At 65.5% G+C, this 20,643-nt stretch overlaps 2 protein-coding genes across 2 annotated transcripts; both read left to right on the forward strand.

The window, feature by feature from the left end:
- The first annotated feature begins 245 nt into the window (after positions 1-245).
- CDK20 (cyclin dependent kinase 20) lies at positions 246-11,106 on the forward strand. Its single transcript, XM_074571859.1, is given in 9 exon segments — positions 246-371; positions 374-426; positions 1,392-1,455; positions 1,458-1,579; positions 2,653-2,777; positions 2,884-2,946; positions 6,870-6,993; positions 9,508-9,663; positions 10,933-11,106. Coding segments are annotated over 9 exon segments (930 nt in total). The 5' UTR covers positions 246-322.
- Positions 11,107-11,263: 157 nt separating this feature from the next.
- On the forward strand, positions 11,264-20,640 carry LOC141737217 (erythroid transcription factor-like; the record flags this gene model as incomplete). The annotated part of the gene is given in 6 exon segments (XM_074571858.1): positions 11,264-11,320; positions 14,230-14,437; positions 15,346-15,471; positions 15,474-15,512; positions 17,318-17,463; positions 20,227-20,640. Coding segments are annotated over 6 exon segments (990 nt in total), but the record flags the coding sequence as incomplete, so codon positions are not given.
- Positions 20,641-20,643: the final 3 nt, after the last annotated feature.

Here is a 20,643-nt window from a genome sequence, read left to right on the forward strand (position 1 = left end):
GGACCAGTACATCATACTGGGCCGCATCGGGGAGGGGCCCACGGCGTCGTCTTCAAGGCCAGGACAGGGAGGTGGGGCTGGGGGGGGGGGGTGGGGGCTGAGGGTGCGTTGTTGGGGGGGGGGAAATCTCTGGGTTTGGGGGCTGAGGGCCTGTAGGCCCCGGGCGCCTGGTTGTCGCCTCCCCCCCCCCCCCCCCCCCCCAAAACCCGGACGCTTTTTGAGGGGGGTGGGGGGTGTTTATGGGTGCCCCCCCCCCCCAACAAACACCCACCTCTCTCTGTGTGTGTGTGTCGTCCCCCCCCCGCCGCCTCAGACGGGGGAGATGGTGGCCCTGAAGAAGGTGCCCCTGCGGCGCCCCGAGGAGGGGCTGCCCCCCAGACCCTGCGGGAGATCAAAGCCCTCAGGGAGATCGAGGACCACCCCCACGTGAGCAGCGACCCCCCCCCCCCCCCCCAATTTTGGGGGGTACCCCCCCCCCACAAAGCCCCCTGTAACCCCCCCCCAAACCCCCTCTTCCCCCCCCCCCCCCCCCCAGAGCCTTCCCACAGCAGCCTATGGACGTCCCTCCCCCCCCCCCCCCCCCCCGGGTTTCGGGGTCCCCCCCCCGGATTTTGGGGTGTCCCCCCCACACCCACTGTCCTCCCCCCAAAACCCCTTGTACCCCCCCTAAAAAACCCTTATAAACCCCCCCCCCCCCCGACCCCATATCGGAGCCCTCCCCCAGCAGGATATTGGGGTCCTTATGTCCCCCCCCCCCGGGTTTTTGGGCCCCCCCCCCCCCCAGATGTTGGGGTTCCCCTGGGGACCTGCGCCCCCCCCCACACCCAGATCACGGGACCCCCCCCAAGCCCCCTATGCCCCCCCCAAGCCCCTTATAACCCCCCCCAAACCGCTCTCGGCAGCCTCCCCCGGCGGATATGGGGGGTCCTTGTGTGTCCCCCCCCCCCCAAACTCCTGGGGCCCCCCCGGGTTTTGGCCCCCCCCCCAGGTGTTGGGGTCCCCCCAGGGGACCTGACCCCCCCCCCCAGATCACGGGACCCCCCCCCAAACCCCTTATAACCCCCCCAAACCTTTCTCAGAACCTTCCCACAGGTTATAGGGGTCCTTCCCCCCCCCCCTCAAACTCCTGAGTCCCCCCCCGGGTTTTGGCGTCCCCCCCCCCGGGTTTTGGGCCCCCCCCAGATCTTGGGGTCCCCCCAGACCCCTTATACCCCTCCATGCCCCCCCCAAAACCCCCCCCAACCCCATCTCAGAGCCCTCCCCCAGCACGCTATGGGGGTCCTTGTGTGTCCCCCCCCCGAACTCCTGCCCCCCCCCCCCGGGTGTTGGGGTGTCCCCCCCCGGGTTTTTGGGGACCCCCCCCCCTCATTATTGCCCCCCCCCGCCCCCAGGTGCTGCGGCTGCGGGTGGCCTTCGCCCAGGGCCCCGCGGTGGTCCTGGCCTTCGAGCTGCTGCTGGGGACCTGGGGGGGCTCCTGCGGGCGGCCCCCGCCCCCCTGGCCCCCCCCCGCGTCCGGGCCCTGCTGGCCATGACCCTCAGGGGGCTGGGCCACTGCCACCGGCACCGCATCCTCCACCGGGTACGGGGGGGGCACCCCGAAATTGGGGGGGGGGACACCCGAAATGGGGAGGGGGATGTGGGAGATTGGGGGGGGGACCCCAAAATAGGGGGGGGGGGGACACGGATGTGGGGGCTGGGCCGCTGCCACCGGCACCGCATCCTCCACCGGGTACGGGGGGGGGCACCCCGAAAATGGGGGGGGGACACGGACATGGGAGATGGGGGGGCACCCCGAAATGGGGGGGGGGACATGGGAGATGAGGGGGGCATGGGGGGTTGGGGGGGGCACCCCAAAAGGGGGGGGGGGCATGGGAGATGAGGGGGGCATGGGGGATTGGGGGGGCACCCCGAAACGGGGGGGGGACATGGGGGATGGGGGGGGCACCCCAAAATGGGGGGGGAGATGGGGGGGCATGAGGGATTGGGGGGGGCACCCCGAAATGGGGGGGACATGGGAGATGGGGGGGGCATGGGGGATCAGGGGGGCACCCCAAAACGGGGGGGGGCCATGGGGGATAGGGGGGGCACCCCAAAAGGGGGGGGGACATGGGAGATGGGGGGGGCATGGAGATTGGGGAGGCACCCCAAAACGGGGGGGCCCATGGGGGATGGGGGGCACCCCGAAATGGGGGGGGACATGGGAGATGGGGGGGGCATGGGGGGTTGGGGGTGACCCCAAAACGGGGGGGGGCCATGGGGGATTGGGGGGGACCCCAAAACGGGGGGGGGGGACATGGGAGATTGGGGGGGCACCTTAAAAAAGGGGGGGACATAGGGGATGGGGGGGGCACCCGAAATGGGGGGGGACATGGGAGATGGGGGGGGGGCGTGGGGGGGATCGGGGGGGGCACCCCAAAACGGTGGGGGGGGGCCATGAAGATTGGGGGGGGGCCATGAAGATTGGGGGGGGGACCCCCCCAAGATCTGGGAGGGGACCCCAATCCCCAGCTGTGGGGGGAGACTGGGACCAGTATGGAAGTGGAGGGGGGGGGGGGGCGGTACCGGTGGCTACTGGTGTGGTACTGGGGGCTACTGGTGTGTACTGGGGCGGGGGGGGGGGGACACACGGGCCACCCCCCCCCCCCCCCGCAGGACCTGAAGCCGGCCAACCTGCTGCTGGACGGGAGGGGCTGCCTCAAACTGGCCGATTTCGGGCTGGCCCGAGTCCTGGCCACCAACCCCCGGGGCCGCCCCTACAGCCACCAAGTGGCCACCAGGTACCGGCCACCGGCTGACACCACCCCCCCCCCCCCCATCAACTGGCCACCGCGACCACCACTGACCCCCCCCCCCCCCCCAACTCTTTGTTTTGGGGTGGTTTAGGTGGTATCGAGCCCCCGAACTGCTCTACGGCGCCCGGCACTACGACGAGGGGGTGGATCTGTGGTGAGCCCCCACCCCCGCGCCCTCCCAGTGCCTCCCAGTACCCCCCAGTACCCCCCCAGTACACCCCCAGTACACCCCAGTACCCCCTAGTACCCATCTGTCACCCCAGTTCCCCATTCTCCTCCTCCGTAATGGTACCAGTTTCCCCCTACGGCTGGGGATCGGGGTCTCCCACCTCCCCCCAGACACCTGGGTCCCCCTCCCAGTGCTCCCAGTCCCTCCCAGTTCCTCCCAGTTACCCCCCCAGTACACCCCAGTACACCCCAGTACCTATCCGTCGCCCCAGTTCCCCATTTCCCCCCCATACTGGTACCAGTTTCCCCTATGGCTGGGGATCGGGGTCTGCCACCTCCCCCTGGACGCCCAGGTCCCCCTCCCAGTCCCTCCCAGTTCCTCCCAGTTACCCCCCCAGTACACCCCAGTACACCCCAGTACCCATCCATCACCCCAGTTTCCCGTTTCCCCCCCCATACTGGTACCAGTTTCCCCCTAGGGCTGGGAATCGGGGCCTCCCACCCCCCCCGGACGCCTGGGTCCCCCTCCCAGTGCTCCCAGTCCCTCCCAGTTCCTCCCAGTTACCCCCCCAGTACACCCCAGTACACCCCAGTACACCCCAGTACCCATCCGTCGCCCCAGTTTCCCCATTTCCCCCCCCACACTGGTACCAGTTTCCCCCTAGGGCTGGGGATCGGGGTCTCCCACCTCCCCCCGGACACCTGGGTCCCCCTCCCAGTCCCTCCCAGTACCCCCCCAGTACACCCCAGTACACCCCAGTACCCATCCATCACCCCAGTACCCCGTTTCCCCCCCCATACTGGTACCAGTTTCCTCCTACAGCTAGGAATCGGGGCCTCCCACCTCCCCCCGGACACCTGGGTCCCCCTCCCAGTCCCTCCCAGTGCCTCCCAGTCCCTCCCAGTACCCCCCCAGTACACCCCAGTATCCCCCAGTACGCATCCATCACCCCAGTTCCCCATTTCCCCCCCGATTCTGGTACCATTTTCTCTCTAGGGCTGGGGATCGGGGTCTCCCACCTCCCCCCAGACGCCTGGGTCCCCCTCCCAGTGCTCCCAGTCCCTCCCAGTTCCTCCCAGTTACCCCCCCAGTACACCCCAGTACACCCCAGTACCCATCCGTCACCCCAGTGCCCCATTTCCCCCCCACACTGGTACCAGTTTCCCCCTAGGGCTGGGGATCGGGGTCTCCCACCTCCCCCCGGACACCTGGGTCCCCCTCCCAGTCCCTCCCAGTCCCTCCCAGTTCCTCCCAGTTACCCCCCCAGTACACCCCAGTATCCCCCAGTACCCATCCGTTGCCCCAGTTCCCCGTTTCCCCCCCCATACTGGTACCAGTTTCCTCCTACAGCTAGGAATCGGGGCCTCCCACCTCCCCCGGACACCTGGGTCCCCTCCCAGTCCCCCCCCGTGCCTCCCAGTCCCTCCCAGTACCCCCCCAGTACACCCCAGTATCCCCCAGTACACATCCGTCGCCCCAGTTCCCCGTTTCCCCCCCCATACTGGTACCAGTTTCCCCCTACGGCTGGGGATCGGGGTCTCCCACCTCCCCCGGACGCCTGGGTCCCCTCCCAGTGCTCCCAGTCCCTCCCAGTTCCTCCCAGTTACCCCCCAGTACACCCAGTATCCCCAGTACCCATCCATCACCCCAATACCACGTTTCCCCCCCCATACTGGAACCAGTTTCCCCCTACGGCTGGGAATCGGGGCCTCCCACCTCCCCCCGGACGCCTGGGTCCCCCTCCCAGTGCTCCCAGTCCCTCCCAGTTCCTCCCAGTTACCCCCCAGTACACCCCAGTACACCCAAGTACACCCCAGTACCCATCCATCACCCCAGTTCCCCATTTCCCCCCCCACCCTGGTACCAGTTTCCCCCTAGGGCTGGGGATCGGGGTCTCCCACCTCCCCCCGGACGCCTGGGTCCCCCTCCCAGTCCCTCCCAGTGCCTCCCAGTTCCTCCCAGTACCCCCCAGTACCCCCCTAGTACACCCCAGTACACCCCAGTACCCATCCGTCACCCCAGTTCCCCGTTTCCCCCCCTCACACTGGTACCAGTTTCCCCCTAGGGCTGGGGATCAGGGTCTCCCACCTCCCCCCAGACGCCTGGGTCCCCCTCCCAGTGCTCCCACTCCCTCCCAGTTCCTCCCAGTTACCCCCCCAGTACACCCCAGTATCCCCCAGTACCCATCTGTCACCCCAGTTCCCCATTCCCCTTCTCCGTAATGGTACCAGTTTCCCCTACGGCTGGGGATCGGGGCCTCCCACCTCCCCCCGGACGCCTGGGTCCCCCTCCCAGTGCTCCCAGTGCTCCCAGTCCCTCCCAGTAACCCCCAGTACACCCCAGTATCCCCCAGTACCCATCCATCACCCCAATACCACATTTCCCCCCCCATACTGGAACCAGTTTCCCCCTACGGCTGGGAATCGGGGCCTCCCACCTCCCCCCAGACGCCTGGGTCCCCCTCCCAGTGCTCCCAGTCCCTCCCAGTTCCTCCCAGTTACCCCCCCAGTACACCCCAGTATCCCCCAGTACCCATCCATCACCCCAGTGCCCCGTTTCCCCCCCCACACTGGTACCAGTTTCCCCTACGGCTGGGGATCGGGGTCTCCCACCTCCCCCCAGACGCCTGGGTCCCCCTCCCAGTGCTCCCCAGTCCCTCCCAGTTCCTCCTAGTTACCCCCCCAGTACACCCCAGTACACCCCAGTACCCATGCGTCGCCCCAGTTCCCCATTTCCCCCCCATACTGGTACCAGTTTACCCCTAGGGCTGGGGATCGGGGTCTCCCACCTCCCCCCGGACACCTGGGTCCCCCTCCCAGTGCCTCCCAGTTCCTCCCAGTTACCCCCAGTACACCCCCAGTACACCCCAGTACCCATCCGTCGCCCCAGTTCCCCATTCCCCCCCCCACTGGTACCAGTTTCCCCCTACGGCTGGGATCGGGGTCTCCCACCCCCCCCCAGACACCTGGGTCCCCCTCCCAGTGCTCCCAGTCCCTCCCAGTTCCTCCTAGTTACCCCCCCAGTACACCCCAGTACACCCCAGTACCCATCCATCGCCCCAGTTCCCCGTTTCCCCCCCCACACTGGTACCAGTTTCCCCCTACGGCTGGGGATCGGGGTCTCCCACCCCCCCCCCCAGACACCTGGGTCCCCCTCCCAGTGCTCCCAGTCCCTCCCAGTCCCCCCCAGTACTCCCCCAGTACTCCCCCAGTACACCCCAGTATCCCCCAGTACCCATCCATCACCCCAATACCACGTTTACCCCCCCATACTGGAACCAGTTTCCCCCTAGGGCTGGGGATCGGGGTCTCCCACCTCCCCCTGGACGCCCGGGTCCCCCTCCCAGTCCCTCCCAGTTCCTCCCAGTTACCCCCCCAGTACACCCCAGTACACCCCAGTACCCATGCGTCGCCCCAGTTCCCCATTTCCCCCCCCACACTGGTACCAGTTTTCCCCTACGGCTGGGAATCGGGGCCTCCCACCTCCCCCCGGACACCTGGGTCCCCCTCCCAGTCCCTCCCAGTACCCCCCCAGTACCCCCCCAGTACACCCCAGTACACCCCAGTACCCATCCATCGCCCCAGTTCCCCATTTCCCCCCCACCCTGGTACCAGTTTCCCCCTAGGGCTGGGGATCGGGGGTCTCCCACCTCCCCCCGGACGCCTGGGTCCCCCTCCCAGTGCTCCCAGTCCCGTCCCTCAGTTCCTCCCAGTTACCCCCCCGGTACACCCCAGTAAACCCCAGTACCCATCCATCACCCCAGTTTCCCGTTTCCCCCCCATACTGGTACCAGTTTCCCCCTAGGGCTGGGGATCGGGGTCTCCCACCTCCCCCCGGACGCCTGGGTCCCCCTCCCAGTGCCTCCCAGTGCCTCCCAGTGCCTCCCAGTACCCCCAGTATCCCCGCAGGGCGGTGGGGTGCATCTTCGGGGAGCTGCTGAACCTGTCGCCGCTGTTCCCGGGGGAGAACGACATCGAGCAGCTCTGCTGTGTCCTGCGGGCCCTGGGCACCCCCTGCCCCCGCGCGTGGCCCGTGCGTACTGGGAGGCACTGGGATATACTGGGAGGCACTGGGAGGCACTGGGAGGGGCTGGGGGGGGGAATGGGGCGACTGGGAGTGGGGGCTGGGGGGGGGTGGGAGGGGGATGAAGGGGCTGGGGGGGGGCTGGGGGGGGAAATGGGGCAACTGGGAGGCACTGGATATACTGGGAGGGGACTGGGAGGGACTGGGATGTACTGGGAGGGACTGGGATACACTGGGAGGGGCTGGGGGGGGGAATGGGGCAACTGGGAGTGGGGGCTGGGGGGGCTGGGGGGGGTGGGAGGGGGATGAAGGGGCTGGGGGGGGGCGGGGGGAATGGGGCGACTGGGAGGGCACTGGGATGGACTGGGGAGGCACTGGGAGAGACTGGGAGGGGCTGGGGGGGAGAATGGGGCGACTGGGAGTGGGGACTGGGATGTACTGGGAGGGTACTGGGAGGGACTGGGGGGGGACTGGGAGGGCATGGGAGAGTCTGGGATAGACTGGGAGGGGTACTGGGATGTACTGGGAGAGACTGGGATAGACTGGGAGAGAGATTGTGGGGGACTGGGATGTACTGGCAGAGACTGGGGTATACTGGAAGGGGACCGGGAGCGGGAATGGGGGCACTGGGAAGCACTGGGATATACTGGGAAGGGACACGGAGGGAACTGGGGGGGATGCTGGGAGATACTGGGGGGGGTACTGGGGGGTAGTTGGGGTTACTGGGAGCTACTGGGCCATACTGGGATGTACTGAGCCATACTGGGAAGCCGTGAAAATGTGGCGGGGGATACTGGGATGGTGGTGGGGAGTGTCTGGGGTTACTGGGAGGTGCTGGGGAGATACTGGGGGGGCTACTGGGAGACGGTGGAGGGCTACTGGGAGCTATTGGGCCGAACTGGGCCATACTGGGCCATACTGGGAAGCCGTGAAAATGCGGCGGGGGATACTGGGCTGGTCGTGGGGAGCGTCTGGGGTTACTGGGAGGCACTGGGAGATACTGGGGGGGCTACTGGGAGGCGGTGGAGGGCTACTGGGAGCTACTGGGCCGAACTGGGATGTACTGGGCTGTACTGGGAAGCCGTGAAAATGCGGCGGGGGATACTGGGATGGTGGTGGGGAGCGTGGTGGGGTTACTGGGAGGCACTGGGAGATACTGAGGGGGCTACTGGAGGCGGTGGAGGGCTACTGGGAGCTACTGGGACAAACTGGGATGTCCTGGGCCATACTGGGAAGCCGTGAAAATGTGGCGGGGGATACTGGGCTGGTGGTGGGGAGCATCTGGGGTTACTGGGAGGCACTGGGAGATGCTGGGAGGGCTACTGGGAGACAGTAGAGGGCTACTGGGAGGCGGTGGGAGGTCACTGGGAGCTACTGGGTCAAACTGGGCCATACTGGGAAGTGGTGAAGGTGAAAATATGGCGGAGGATACTGGGATGGTGGTGGGGAGCGTCTGAGGTTACTGGGAGGCACTGGGAGATACTGGGGGGGCTACTGGGAGACGGTGGAGGGCTACTGGGAGCTATTGGGTCGAACTGGGATGTACTGGGCCATACTGGGAAGTGGTGAAAATACGGCGGGGGATACTGGGCTGGTTGTGGGGAGCGTGTGGGGTTACTGGGAGGCACTGGGAGATACTGGGGGGGCTACTGGGAGACGGTGGAGGGCTACTGGGAGCTACTGGGCCAAACTGGGAGCTACTGGGCCATACTGGGATGTACTGGGCCATACTGGGAAGTGGTGAAAATGTGGCGGGGGATACTGGGCTGGTCGTGGGGAGCGTCTGGGGTTACTGGGAGGCACTGGAAGATACTGGGGGGGCTACTGGGAGACGGTGGAGGGCTACTAGGAGCTACTGGGCCAAACTGAGAGCTACTGGGCCATACTGGGATGTACTGGGCCATACTGGGAAGTGGTGAAAATACGGTGGGGGATACTGGGCTGGTCATGGGGAGCGTCTGGGGTTACTGGGAGGCACTGGGAGATACTGGGGGGCTACTGGGAGACGGTGGAGGGCTACTGGGAGCTACTGGGCCAAACTGGGAGCTACTGGGCCATACTGGGATGTACTGGGCCATACTGGGAAGTGGTGAAAATACGGCGGGGGATACTGGGATGGTCATGGGGAGCGTCTGGGGTTACTGGGAGGCACTGGGAGATACTGGGGGGCTACTGGGAGACAGTGGAGGGCTACTGGGAGCTACTGGGTCGAACTGGGCCATACTGGGCCATACTGGGAAGCCGTGAAAATGTGGCGGGGGATACTGGGATGGTGGTGGGGGATACTGGGATGGTGGTGGGAGCATCTGGGGTTACTGGGAGGCACTGGGAGATACTGGGGCGGCTACTGGGAGACGGTGAAGGGCTACTGGGAGCTACTGGGCCGAACTGGGATGTACTGGGCTGTACTGGGAAGCCGTGAAAATGCGGCTGGGGATACTGGGATGGTGGTGGGGAGCGTCTGGGGTTACTGTGGGATGCCGGGGGGGCCCGTACTGGTCCGTACTGGTCCGTACTGGTCAGGAGCTGTCGGCGCTGCCCGACTATCCCAAGATCCGGTTCCGGCGTCAGGCGCCGGCTCCGCTGGAGACGCTGGTGCCGGAGGCGGCTCCCGAGGCCCTGGACCTGCTGCGGCGCTTCCTGCGCTACCCCTCGCGCCAGCGCATCCGCGCCCACCAGGTGGGGGCCCCGAAACGCCGGGGGGGACCCCCAAAACCCCGGGGAGGGGGGACACGGGACGACCCCAAAACCCGGGGGGGGGCCAAAACCCCGGGGGGTACCCCCAAAACCCCGGGGAGGGGGGACGATGACCCCAAAACCCGGGGGAGGGGGGGGGCCAAACCCGGGGGGGGCCCCCAAAACCCAGGGCGGGGACCCCAAAACATGGGGGGGACACCCCAAAACCCCGGGGGGGGGGAACCAAACGCGGGGGGGACCCCCCAAAACCCCGGGGGGGGACACACGGGACGACCCCAAAACCCGGGGGGGGGCAAACCCGGGGGGGGCCCCAAAAAACCCAGGGCGGGGACCCCAAAACTTGGGGGGGACCCCCCCAAAACCCCGGGGGGGGGAACCAAACGCGGGGGGGACCCCCCAAAACCCCGGGGGGGGGACACATGGGATGACCCCAAAACCCGGGGGGGGGGCCAAACCCGGGGGGGGGCCCAAAAACCCAGGGCGGGGACACCCCAAAACCCCGGGGGGGGGCCGAAAACCCCGGAGGGGACCCCCCAAAACCCCGGGGGGGGGGGACACGGGACGACCCCAAAACCCGGGGGGGGGGGCCAAACCCGGGGGGGGCCCCCAACACCCAGGGCGGGGACCCCAAAACATGGGGGGGACACCCCAAAACCCCGGGGGGGGGCCCAAAACCCCGGGGGGTACCCCCAAAACCCCGGGGGGGACACACGGGATGACCCCAAAACCCGGGGGGGGGCCAAACCCGGGGGGGGCCCAAAAAACCCAGGGTGGGGACCCCAAAACATGGGGGGGACCCCCCAAAACCCCGGGGGGGGGGACACAGGATGACCCCAAAACCCAGGGGAGGGGGCCAAACCCGGGGGGGGCCCCAAAAAACCCAGGGTGGGGACCCCAAAACATGGGGGGGGACCCCCCAAAACCCCGGGGGGGGGGAACCAAACGCGGGGGGGCACCCCAAAACATGGGGGGGAGGGGGGAAAAAACACGGGGGGGGGGGCCAAAACCTGGGGGGAGGGGGGCAAAACACGGGGGGGGGGGCCAAAACCCCGGGGGGGACCCCCCCCAAAACCCGGGGGGGGCACCCAGGAGTTTGGGGACACCCCCCCCCGCCCCCGGCCAACGGGGGGCACCCTTTATGGGGGGGGCGGGATTTTGGGGGGGGGGGGCACCCGAGACCCCCTGGGGAGATACTGGGGGGGGGGGGGGGGCACCCAGGTGTCCTGACACCCCCCCCCTTTTCCCCCCCAGGCCCTGCTGCACCCCTACTTCTTCGGCCCCCTGGAGCTGACCCCCCCCCCTCCCCAGGGGGGGGCGCGACCCCCCCCCGCAGCCCCCCCCTTCGACCTGGACGCCCCCCTCCTCCTGCCCCCCCCCGCCACCCTGCGACCCCCCCCCCGCCCCTCCCCGGGGGACCCCCCCTGAGACACCCCCCCCCCCCGCCCCATCACCCCGGCGTGGGGGGGGGGGGGGGGAACACCCAGACCCCTTGGGACCCCCCCCCTCCCCCCCCAGACACCCGGGACCCCCCCACACCCCCCTCCCCCCCCCCTCTCCAGGAGCGGCCTCAGAAACAGCGAAAATGGTGAAAAATCCCCTTTTTGAGCCCAAAACCGCCGGATCCGAAGCCAAGCGGCAGGTGAGGGCGGCGCCCCCCCCCCCTCCCCCCCACCCCCTTCGGTTTTGGGGTAAAAAAGCGGGATTTAGGGCTCGGCGACGGCGAAAATGGTCCCGTTTCAGCCCGAAAACGCTCGTTTTTGGGTCATTTTACGGCGGGAACGCGCGGTTTTTTGAGCTGAAAAACGGGCCTTTTGGGGGGCGAAAGCGCAGCTTTTAGGGCTGAAAATTCCGCTTTTTGGCTGAACGGCGCCGGTTTTTGAGGGGAAAAATGTCCATTTTCCCCTAAAACCTCGATTTCTGCGGGTGAAAACGCTCCTTTGGGGGCTGAAATCCCCGTTTTTGTGCCAAAAAAGTGAATTTTGGGCTGAAAAGCCTGAATTGTGAGAGGAAAAACTGAATTCTGGTGCCAAAACCCTCAATTCTGGGCCAAAATCCCTGAATTTCGGTGCCAAGACCCAGAATTTTGGGGTAAATCCCCTGAATTTTGGTCTGAAAAAACCTGAATTTTGGTGCTAAACCCCTGAATTTTGGGCCTAAAAACCTGAATTTTGGGCCTAAAAAACTGAATTTTGGGCCAAACCCCTTGAATTTTTGTTCCAAACCGCTGAAGTTTGGTGCCAAACTCCTGAAGTTTCGTCCAAAAAAGCTGAATTTTGGTGCCAAAAACCTGAATTTTGGGCCCCCCCCCCCAATTTTGCTGTGGAAAACCTGAATTTTGGGTGGGAAAACGTGTATTTTCAGCCGGAAAACCTGAGTTTGGGGCCGAAAATCCTAAATTTGGGGTCAAAAATCCTGAATTTTTGGTCAAACCCCCAAATTTGAGGTCGAAAATGCCCAACTTTGGGTGGGAAACACCAAATTTTGAGCCAAATCCCCTGAAGTTTGGTGCCAAACTCCTGAAGTTTCGTCCAAAAAAGCTGAATTTTGGTGCCAAAAACCTGAATTTTGGGCCCCCCCCGCAATTTCGCTGTGAAAAATCTGAATTTTGGGCCTAAACACGTGTATTTTCAGCCGGAAAACCTGAGTTTGGGGCCGAAAATCCTGAATTTGGGGTCAAAAATCCTGAATTTTTGGTCAAACCCCCAAATTTGAGGTCGAAAATGCCCAACTTTGGGTGGGAAACACCAAATTTTGAGCCATATCCCCTGAAGTTTGGTGCCAAACTCCTGAAGTTTCGTCCAAAAAAGCTGAATTTTGGTGCCAAAAACCTGAATTTTGGGCCCCCCCCCCCAATTTTGCTGTGGAAAACCTGAATTTTGGGTGGGAAAACGTGTATTTTCAGCCGGAAAACCTGAGTTTGGGGCCGAAAATCCTAAATTTGGGGTCAAAAATCCTGAATTTTTGGTCAAACCCCCAAATTTGAGGTCAAAAATGCCCAACTTTGGGTGGGAAACACCAAATTTTGAGCCAAATGCCCTGAAGTTTGGTGTCAAACCCTGGGAATTTTGCGTCAACGCCCCCAGATTTTGGGTCAGAAAAACCCTATTTGGGGTCAGGCCCCCCCCTCTCCCCCCCCCCCCCCCCCCAAATTCAGGCTGGAAAATCCCGCGTTGGGGGGGGGGTCAAAATTCCCGAATTTCGGGCTGAAAAGACGCTGGCGGCGGGGGGGGGGGGGGGGGGGGCGGTGTTTACGTAGGCCCTACCCGAACCCCGGGGGGGGGGGTGGGGTGGCTCTCCCCCCCCCCCCCGCCCCCCCCCCCGCCCCCTGCTCTGTGCGGGGCCGATAAGGGGCCGGTTTCGGGGAAGGGGGGGGGGGACGACGACACCCGGACACCCCCCCCCCGCCAAACCCCAACCGCTGCCGCCCCCCCCCGTATCAGATAAGGCCTTATCAGCGCCCCACAGCCCCGGGGGCCGTTACCGGGGGGGGGAAATGGCCCCCCCCCCCCCCCCCAAGACTGGACGCAGGCGGCCGGGTCCTGCCACCCTAAAGGCACCCGGGCCGACGGCTGCTGACCCCCCCCCCCCCATTTTAAGACCCCCCCCCACCCCCATTTTAACCCCCCCACCTCCCCACTTAACCCCCCCGCCCCATTTAACCCCCTCACCCCCTTTTAACCCCCCCATTGCCCCTTTTTAACCCCCCCCTTACCCCATTTTAGCCCCCCCGCCCCATTTAAACCCCCCCGTCGCCCCATTTTAACACCCCCCCACCCCATTTTAGCCCCCCCCACCCCATTTAGCCCCCCCATTGCCCCATTTTAACACCCCCCCCACCCCCTTTAAACCCCCCCCGCCCCATTTAAACCCCCCCGTCGCCCCATTTTAACACCCCCCCACCCCATTTTAGCCCCCCCCACCCCATTTAGCCCCCCCATTGCCCCATTTTAACACCCCCCCACCCCCTTTAAACCCCCCCATCGCCCCATTTGACCCCCCCACCCCAACTAACCCCCCCGTTACCCCATTTTAACCCCCCCTTACCCCATTTTAACCCCCCCTTACCCCATTTTAGCCCCCCCCACCCCGTTTAACCCCCCCCTTACCCCATTTTAGCCCCCCCACCCCATTTTAACCCCCCCTTACCCCATTTTAACCCCCCCCACCCCATTTTAAAACATTTTAACCCCCCCCCCCCAAAGAAAGGACCCAGGGATTCCCCCCCCCCCACAAATTTTTCAAGGGGGGGGGGGTAGGGGGGTGGTTTCTTCAGTTGGGGTGGGGTCCCATTGCCCCTCCCCTCCCCCCCCCCCGGGGCCACACCCCAGGGCGGGGCCCCGCCCCCCCCAAGTCCGTCCCATCCCCCCCCCCGCCCCCCCCCCGCCCCCGTCCTGTCCCTGCGTCCGACCCGCGGTGACACGACGGCTCCAGGTCAGTGACACCCCCCCTCCCCCCCCCCAGGGCGTACGGACCCCCCCCCCCGAAATTGGGGACCCCGGTGGCTGCAGACATCCCCCCCCCCCCCAAATAAAGGCCCCAGGGTGCTAATTAATTTTTTTTTTGGGGGGGGGGGTGGGGGGGTGTTGTCCGTCTCCCCGCAGGCACTGCCGCCCCCCCGGGGACCCCCATGGAGTCGTGACGTTGGGGGGGGCCGAGGGGCCCCCCCCTTTCCCGGACGAAGCCGGAGCTTTCCTGGGGCTGGGGGGGGGCGAGGGGCTGGAGACGGGGGGGCTGCTGGCCCCCTACCCCCCCCCAGGTAACACACCCCCCCCCCCCCAAAAATCCCAATTTCCCCCCATGTGCCCCCCCCCGCCGTGTCCCCAGTGCCCCCCCCTTGTCCCTAACGGTTGCTGTTGTGTCCCCCCCCCGTTCTTAATTAACCCCCCCATGTCCCCCCCGCTTGTCCCCACGTGTCCCCCCCCCATTATCCCCCCATGTGTCCCCCCCCACCGATGTCCCCCCCCTTGTCCCTGTGTCCCCACCTTGTCCCCCCCGTCCCAAATGCCCCCCCCTTGTCCCCATGTGTCCCCCCCCTTGTCCCCACTGCCCCCCCATTGTCCCCACTGCCCCCCCATTGTCCCCCCGTGTGTCCCCCCCCTCCCCAATGTCCCCCCCCTTGTCCCAAATCCCCCCCCCCGTGTCCCCAGCGCCCCCCCCCCATTGTCCCCTCGTGTCCGGCCCCCCCCCCGGCGTGTCCCCCCCCCTTGTCCCCATGTCCCCCCCCCATCCCCGATGCCCCCCCCTCGTCCCCAAATGCCCCCCCCTCGTCCCCACTACCCCCCCCGTTGTCCCCCCATGTGTCCCCCCCCACCAACGTCCCCCCCTTGTCCCTGTGTGTCCCCCCCGTGTCCCCCCCCTTGTCCCCATGTGTCCCCACCTTGTCCCCACTGCCCCCCCAATCCCCCCTTCTCCCCAATGCCCCCCCGTGTGTCCCCCCCCCACCGATGTACCCCCCCCTTGCCTCTGTGTGTCCCCCCTTGTCCCCATGTGTGTCCCCCCCATCCCCAAACCCCCCCCGTTGTCCCCCACGTGTCCCCCCCTTTGTCCCCCCTGCCCCCCCCGCTCCCCCCCAATCCCCCCCCCTCGTCCCCAACGTCGTGTCCCCCCCCCCCCCGCCTTGTCCCCCCCCCTCACCGACGTGTGTCCCCCCCCCACACCCCATAGGCCGCCTGTCGCTGGTGCCGTGGGCCGACGGGGGGACGTTGGGGGGCCCCCCCTGGGCCCCCCCCCCAGCGGAGCCCCCCCGGTTCCTGGAGCTGCTGCAGCCCCCCCGGGGCAGCCCCCCCCGGCCCCGGGGCCCCTCCTGCCCCCCGGCGCCCCCCCGCCCTGCGGTGAGTCCAACTGGGGGGCACCGGGACGGACTTGGGGGGGGGTGGGGGGTGCTTACTGGGGCACACTGGTTCGTACTGGTATGCGCCGGGGGGGGCACGGGGCTTCGTACTGGGCCGTACTGGGCCATACTGGGCTGGACTGGTTCATACTGGTGTTTGTACTGGGCCATACTGGGCTGGACTGGTGTTTGTACAGGGCCATACTGAGCCATACTGGGCTGTACTGGTTCATATTGGTGCCCATATTGGGCCATACTGGGTCCTACTGGGCTGGACTGGTTCATACTGGTGTTTGTACTGGTCTATACTGGTCCCTACTGAGCCATACTGGTCCCTTCTGGGCCATACTGGGCTGTACTGGTGTTTGTACTGGGCCATACTGGGCTGTACTGGGCTGTACTGGTTCATACTGGGGCCCATATTGGGCCATACTGGTGTTTGTACTGGGCCCTACTGGGCCCTAGTGGGCCATACTGGTCCCCACTGGGCCGTACTGGGCTGTACTGGTGTTTCTACTGGGTCATACTGGTTCATACTGGGCTATACTGGTGCTGATATTGGGCCATACTGGTTTATACTGGGCTGTACTGGTTCATACTGGTGCCCATATTGGGCCATACTAGGCCCTACTGGTGTTTGTACTGGGCCATACTGGTTCATACTGGGCCGTACTGGTCCCTGCTGGGCCGTACTGGGCTGTACTGGTTCATACTGGTGGCCATATTGGGCCATACGGGTGTTTGTACTGGTCCCTGCTGGGCCATACTGGGCTGGACTGGTTCATACTGGTGCTCATATTGGGCCATACTGAGCTATACTGGTGTTCGTATTGGTCCGTACTGGTTCACACTGGGCTATACTGGTGCTTGTACTGGGCCATACTGGTCCATACTGGGCTGTACTGGGTCATACTGGTGGCCATATTGGGCCATAGTGGGCCATACTGGTTCGTACTGGGCCATACTGGGCTGTACTGGGCCGTACTGGTTCTTCCTGGTGTTCTTATTGGGCTGTACTGGCCCATACTGGTGTTTGTACTGGGCCGTACTGGTCCATACTGGGCCCTACTGGGCTGTACTGGGCCATACTGGTGTTTGTACTCGTCCATACTGGTCCGTACTGGGCCGTACTGGTCTATGCTGGTGCTTGTACTGGTCCATACTGGGCCGCGCTGGGTCATACTGGTGTCTGTACTGGGTCATATTGGCTCGTACTGGTGTCCGTACTGGGCTATACTGGGCCGTACGGGTTCATACTGGTGTCCGTACTGGGCCATACCGGGCCATACTGGTTCATACTGGTGTCCGTACTGGGCCGTACTGGGCCGCGCCGGGCACAGGCATGGCAGCCTACGAACCGGGGGGTGCACCCTGGGGCGCGGACTGGTTTATACTGGGCCATACTGGGGGGCGTACTGGTGTACCTTGCTCCGTACCGGGCTGCGTACTGGTCTGTAGTGGTGCGTACTGGTTATACTGGTCAATACCGCAGCACGTGAACTGGGCGGGGGGGGGGGGTGGTGGTGGCGGCGCACGCTGGGCCCCCCCCTCGCTTTGTGTTACCTTATACTGGTCCGTACTGGTTTGGAACGCTCTGTACTAGGCCATACTGGTTTATACTGGTTTATACTGGTCGATACTGGGCCGAGAGTATGAAGGCGGGGGGGGGGGGTGCGAGGCGTGCGCTGCCTTAGGGGGTCCATGTGGGCCTGGGGAGGGGGGTTGTGCTGGTTTTTAGTGGGTTTTACTGGTTTTTAGTGGGTTTTGCTGGTTTTGTACTGGTTTGTACTGGTTTGTACTGGGCAGAGGCGCGGGAGTGCGTGAACTGCGGGGCGACGGCGACGCCGCTCTGGCGGCGGGACGGGACGGGCCACTACCTCTGCAACGCCTGCGGCCTCTACCACCGCCTCAACGGCCACAACCGGCCCCTCATCCGCCCCAAGAAGCGCCTGGTGCGACCCAAAATCCCCGCAATTCACCCCAAAATCCCCACCGGCCCCCAACCCCCCCCAACCCCCCCCAAATCCTTCCCGAATCCTCCCCCAACCCCACCCCGTAACCCCCGTCTGCCCCCAAGAAGCGCCTGGTCCGACCCAAAATCCCGCGAATTCACCCCAAAATAAACCCCAAATTCCCCCAATTTCGCCCCCAAAATCCAACCGGCCCCAAAACCCCCCCAAATCGCCCCAAATCCTCCCCAAATTCCCCCAAAATCCCCCCCAAATCCGCTCCCAACCCTCCCCCCATAACCCCCGTCCGCCCCAAGAAGCGCCTGGTCCGACCCAAAATCCCCGGAATTCACCCCAAAACAAACACCAAATCCCCCCAATTTGCCCCCAAAATCCAACCGGCCCCAAACCCCACCCCAAACCCCCCCAAATCGCCCCAACTTCCCCCAAAATCCTCCCCAAATCCCCCCAAAATCCCCCCGTAACCCTCATTTGCCCCAAGAAGCGCCTGGTCAGACCCAAAATCCCCGGAATTCACCCCAAAATAACCCCCAAATTCCCCCAATTCGCCCCCAAAATCCAACCGGCCCCAAATCCCCCCCAAATCGCCCCAAATTCCCCCAAAATCCCCCCCAAATCCTCCCCAAAATCCCCTCCCAACCCCCCCCCCCGTAACATTCATTTGCCCCAAGAAGCGCCTGGTCTGACCCAAAATCCCCAGAATTCACCCCAAAATAAACCCCAAATCCCCCCAATTTGCCCCCAAAATCCAACCGGCCCCAAACCACCCCCCAAATCGCCCCAAAATCCTCCCCAAATCCCCTCCCAACACCCCCCCCCATAACCCCCGTCCGCCCCAAGAAGCGCCTGGTCAGACCCAAAATCCCCGGAATTCACCCCAAAATAAACCCCAAATTCCCCCAATTCGCCCCCAAAATCCAACCGGCCCCCAAACCCCCCAAATCGCCCCAAAATCCTCCCCAAATCCTCCCCAAATCCCCTCCCAACCCCCCCCCCGTAACCTTCATTTGCCCCAAGAAGCGCCTGGTGCGACCCAAAATCCCCGGAATTCACCCCAAAAATAAACCCCAAATCCCCCCAATTTGCCCCCAAAATCCAACCGGCCCCAAACCCCCCCCCCAAACCCCCCCAAACCCCCCCAAATCCTTCCCGAATCCTCCCCCAACCCCACCCCGTAACCCCCGTCTGCCCCAAGAAGCACCTGGTCAGACCCAAAATCCCCGGAATTCACCCCAAAATAAACCCCAAATCCCCCCAATTCGCCCCCAAAATCCAACCGGCCCCAAATCCCCCCAAATCGCCCCAAATCGCCCCAACTTCCCCCAAAATCCTCCCCAAATCCCACCAAAATCCCCCCGTAACCCTCATTCGCCCCAAGAAGCGCCTGGTGCGACCCAAAATCCCCAGAATTCACCCCAAAAATAAACCCCGAATCCCCCCAATTCGCCCCCAAAATCCAACCGGCCCCAAAACCCCCCCAAACCCCCAAAATCCCCCCCCAAACCCCTCTCAGCCCCCCCAACCCCCCCCAAATCCCCCCCAATCCCCTCCTGACCCCCCCAGATCCCCCCAAAACCCCTCCCAACCCCCAGCTCCCCCCAGCCCCCCAAAATCCCCCCTCAGCCCCCCCACATCCCCCCCAAACCCCCTCCCGACCCCCCCAGAGCCCCCAAACCCCCTCCCAACCCCCCAGCTCCCCCCAGCCCCCCCAAAATCCCCCTCTCGTCCCCCTCAAATCCCCCCCAAACCCCCTCCCGACCCCCCCAGCCCCCCCAAAATCCCCCCAATCCCCTCCCAACCCCCAAAAATCCCCCCCAGATCCCCCCAAATCCCCTTGCAACCCCTCTCAGCCCCCCAAATCCCCCCCAAATCACCCCCAATCCCCTCCCAGCCCCCCCAAACCCCTCAAATCCCCCTCAAACCCCCTCCCGACCCCCCCAGAACCCCCAAACCCCCCTCAAATCCCCCCAAACCCCCTCCCGACCCCCCAGACCCCCCAAAATCCCCCCAATCCCCTCCCAACCCCCCAAAATCCCCCCCAGATCCCCCCAAATCCCCTCGCAACCCCTCTCAGCCCCCCCAAATCCCCCCCAAATCACCCCCAATCCCCTCCCAGCCCCCCCAAACCCCTCAAATCCCCCTCAAACCCCCTCCCGACCCCCCCAGACCCCCCCAAACCCCCTCCCAACCCCCCCCAGCTCCCCCCAGCCCCCCCAAAATCCCCCTCTCGTCCCCCTCAAATCCCCCCCAAACCCCCTCCCGACCCCCCCAGACCCCCCAAAATCCCCCCCAGATCCCCCCAAATCCCCTCCCAACCCCTCTCAGCCCCCCCAAATCCCCCCCAAACCCCCTCCCGACCCCCCCCGACCCCCCCAAACCCCCTCCCAACCCCCCCCAGCTCCCCCCAGCCCCCCAAAATCCCCCTCTTGTCCCCCTCAAATCCCCCCCAAACCCCCTCCCAACCCCCCCAGCCCCCCCAGAATCCCTCCCAATCCCCTCCCAACCCCCAAAAATCCCCCCCAGATCCCCCCAAATCCCCTCGCAACCCCTCTCAGCCCCCCCAAATCCCCCCCAAATCACCCCCAATCCCCTCCCAGCCCCCCAAACCCCTCAAATCCCCCTCAAACCCCCTCCCGACCCCCCCAGACCCCCCAAACCCCCTCCCAAACCCCCCCCCTCCCCTCTTCCCCCAAACCCCCTGACACCCCCCCCCCCCATTTTTTTTTTTGTGCCCCCCCCCCCCAGCTGGTGAGCAAACGCGCGGGCACCGTCTGCAGCAACTGCCAGACCAGCACCACCACCCTCTGGCGCCGCAGCCCCCGCGGGGACCCCGTCTGCAACGCCTGCGGCCTCTACTACAAACTGCACCGGGTGAGGGGACCCCCCCCCCGACACCCCCAAACCCCCCCGGCACCCCCAGACCCCCCCCCCGGCACCCCCAAACCCCCCCGGACACGAGGTCCCCCTCCCCAAATGGCTGCGTCCCCTCGGGGGACCCTCAGCCATAAGGTGGGGGTTTTGGGGGGGGGGGGGGGATTTTGGGGTCTCCCTTGGGGTTTGGTGGGGGGGGGGTCACTCTGGGGGGGCTCCTGGATGCTTGGCCCCCCCCCCCTCGCAGACAGTCGCGTCCCCCCCTTGGGTGCCTGGGGTCCCCCGAAATAC

This window comes from Larus michahellis, unplaced genomic scaffold (assembly GCF_964199755.1).
Source record: "Larus michahellis unplaced genomic scaffold, bLarMic1.1 SCAFFOLD_551, whole genome shotgun sequence".
Lineage (NCBI taxonomy): Eukaryota > Metazoa > Chordata > Aves > Charadriiformes > Laridae > Larus > Larus michahellis.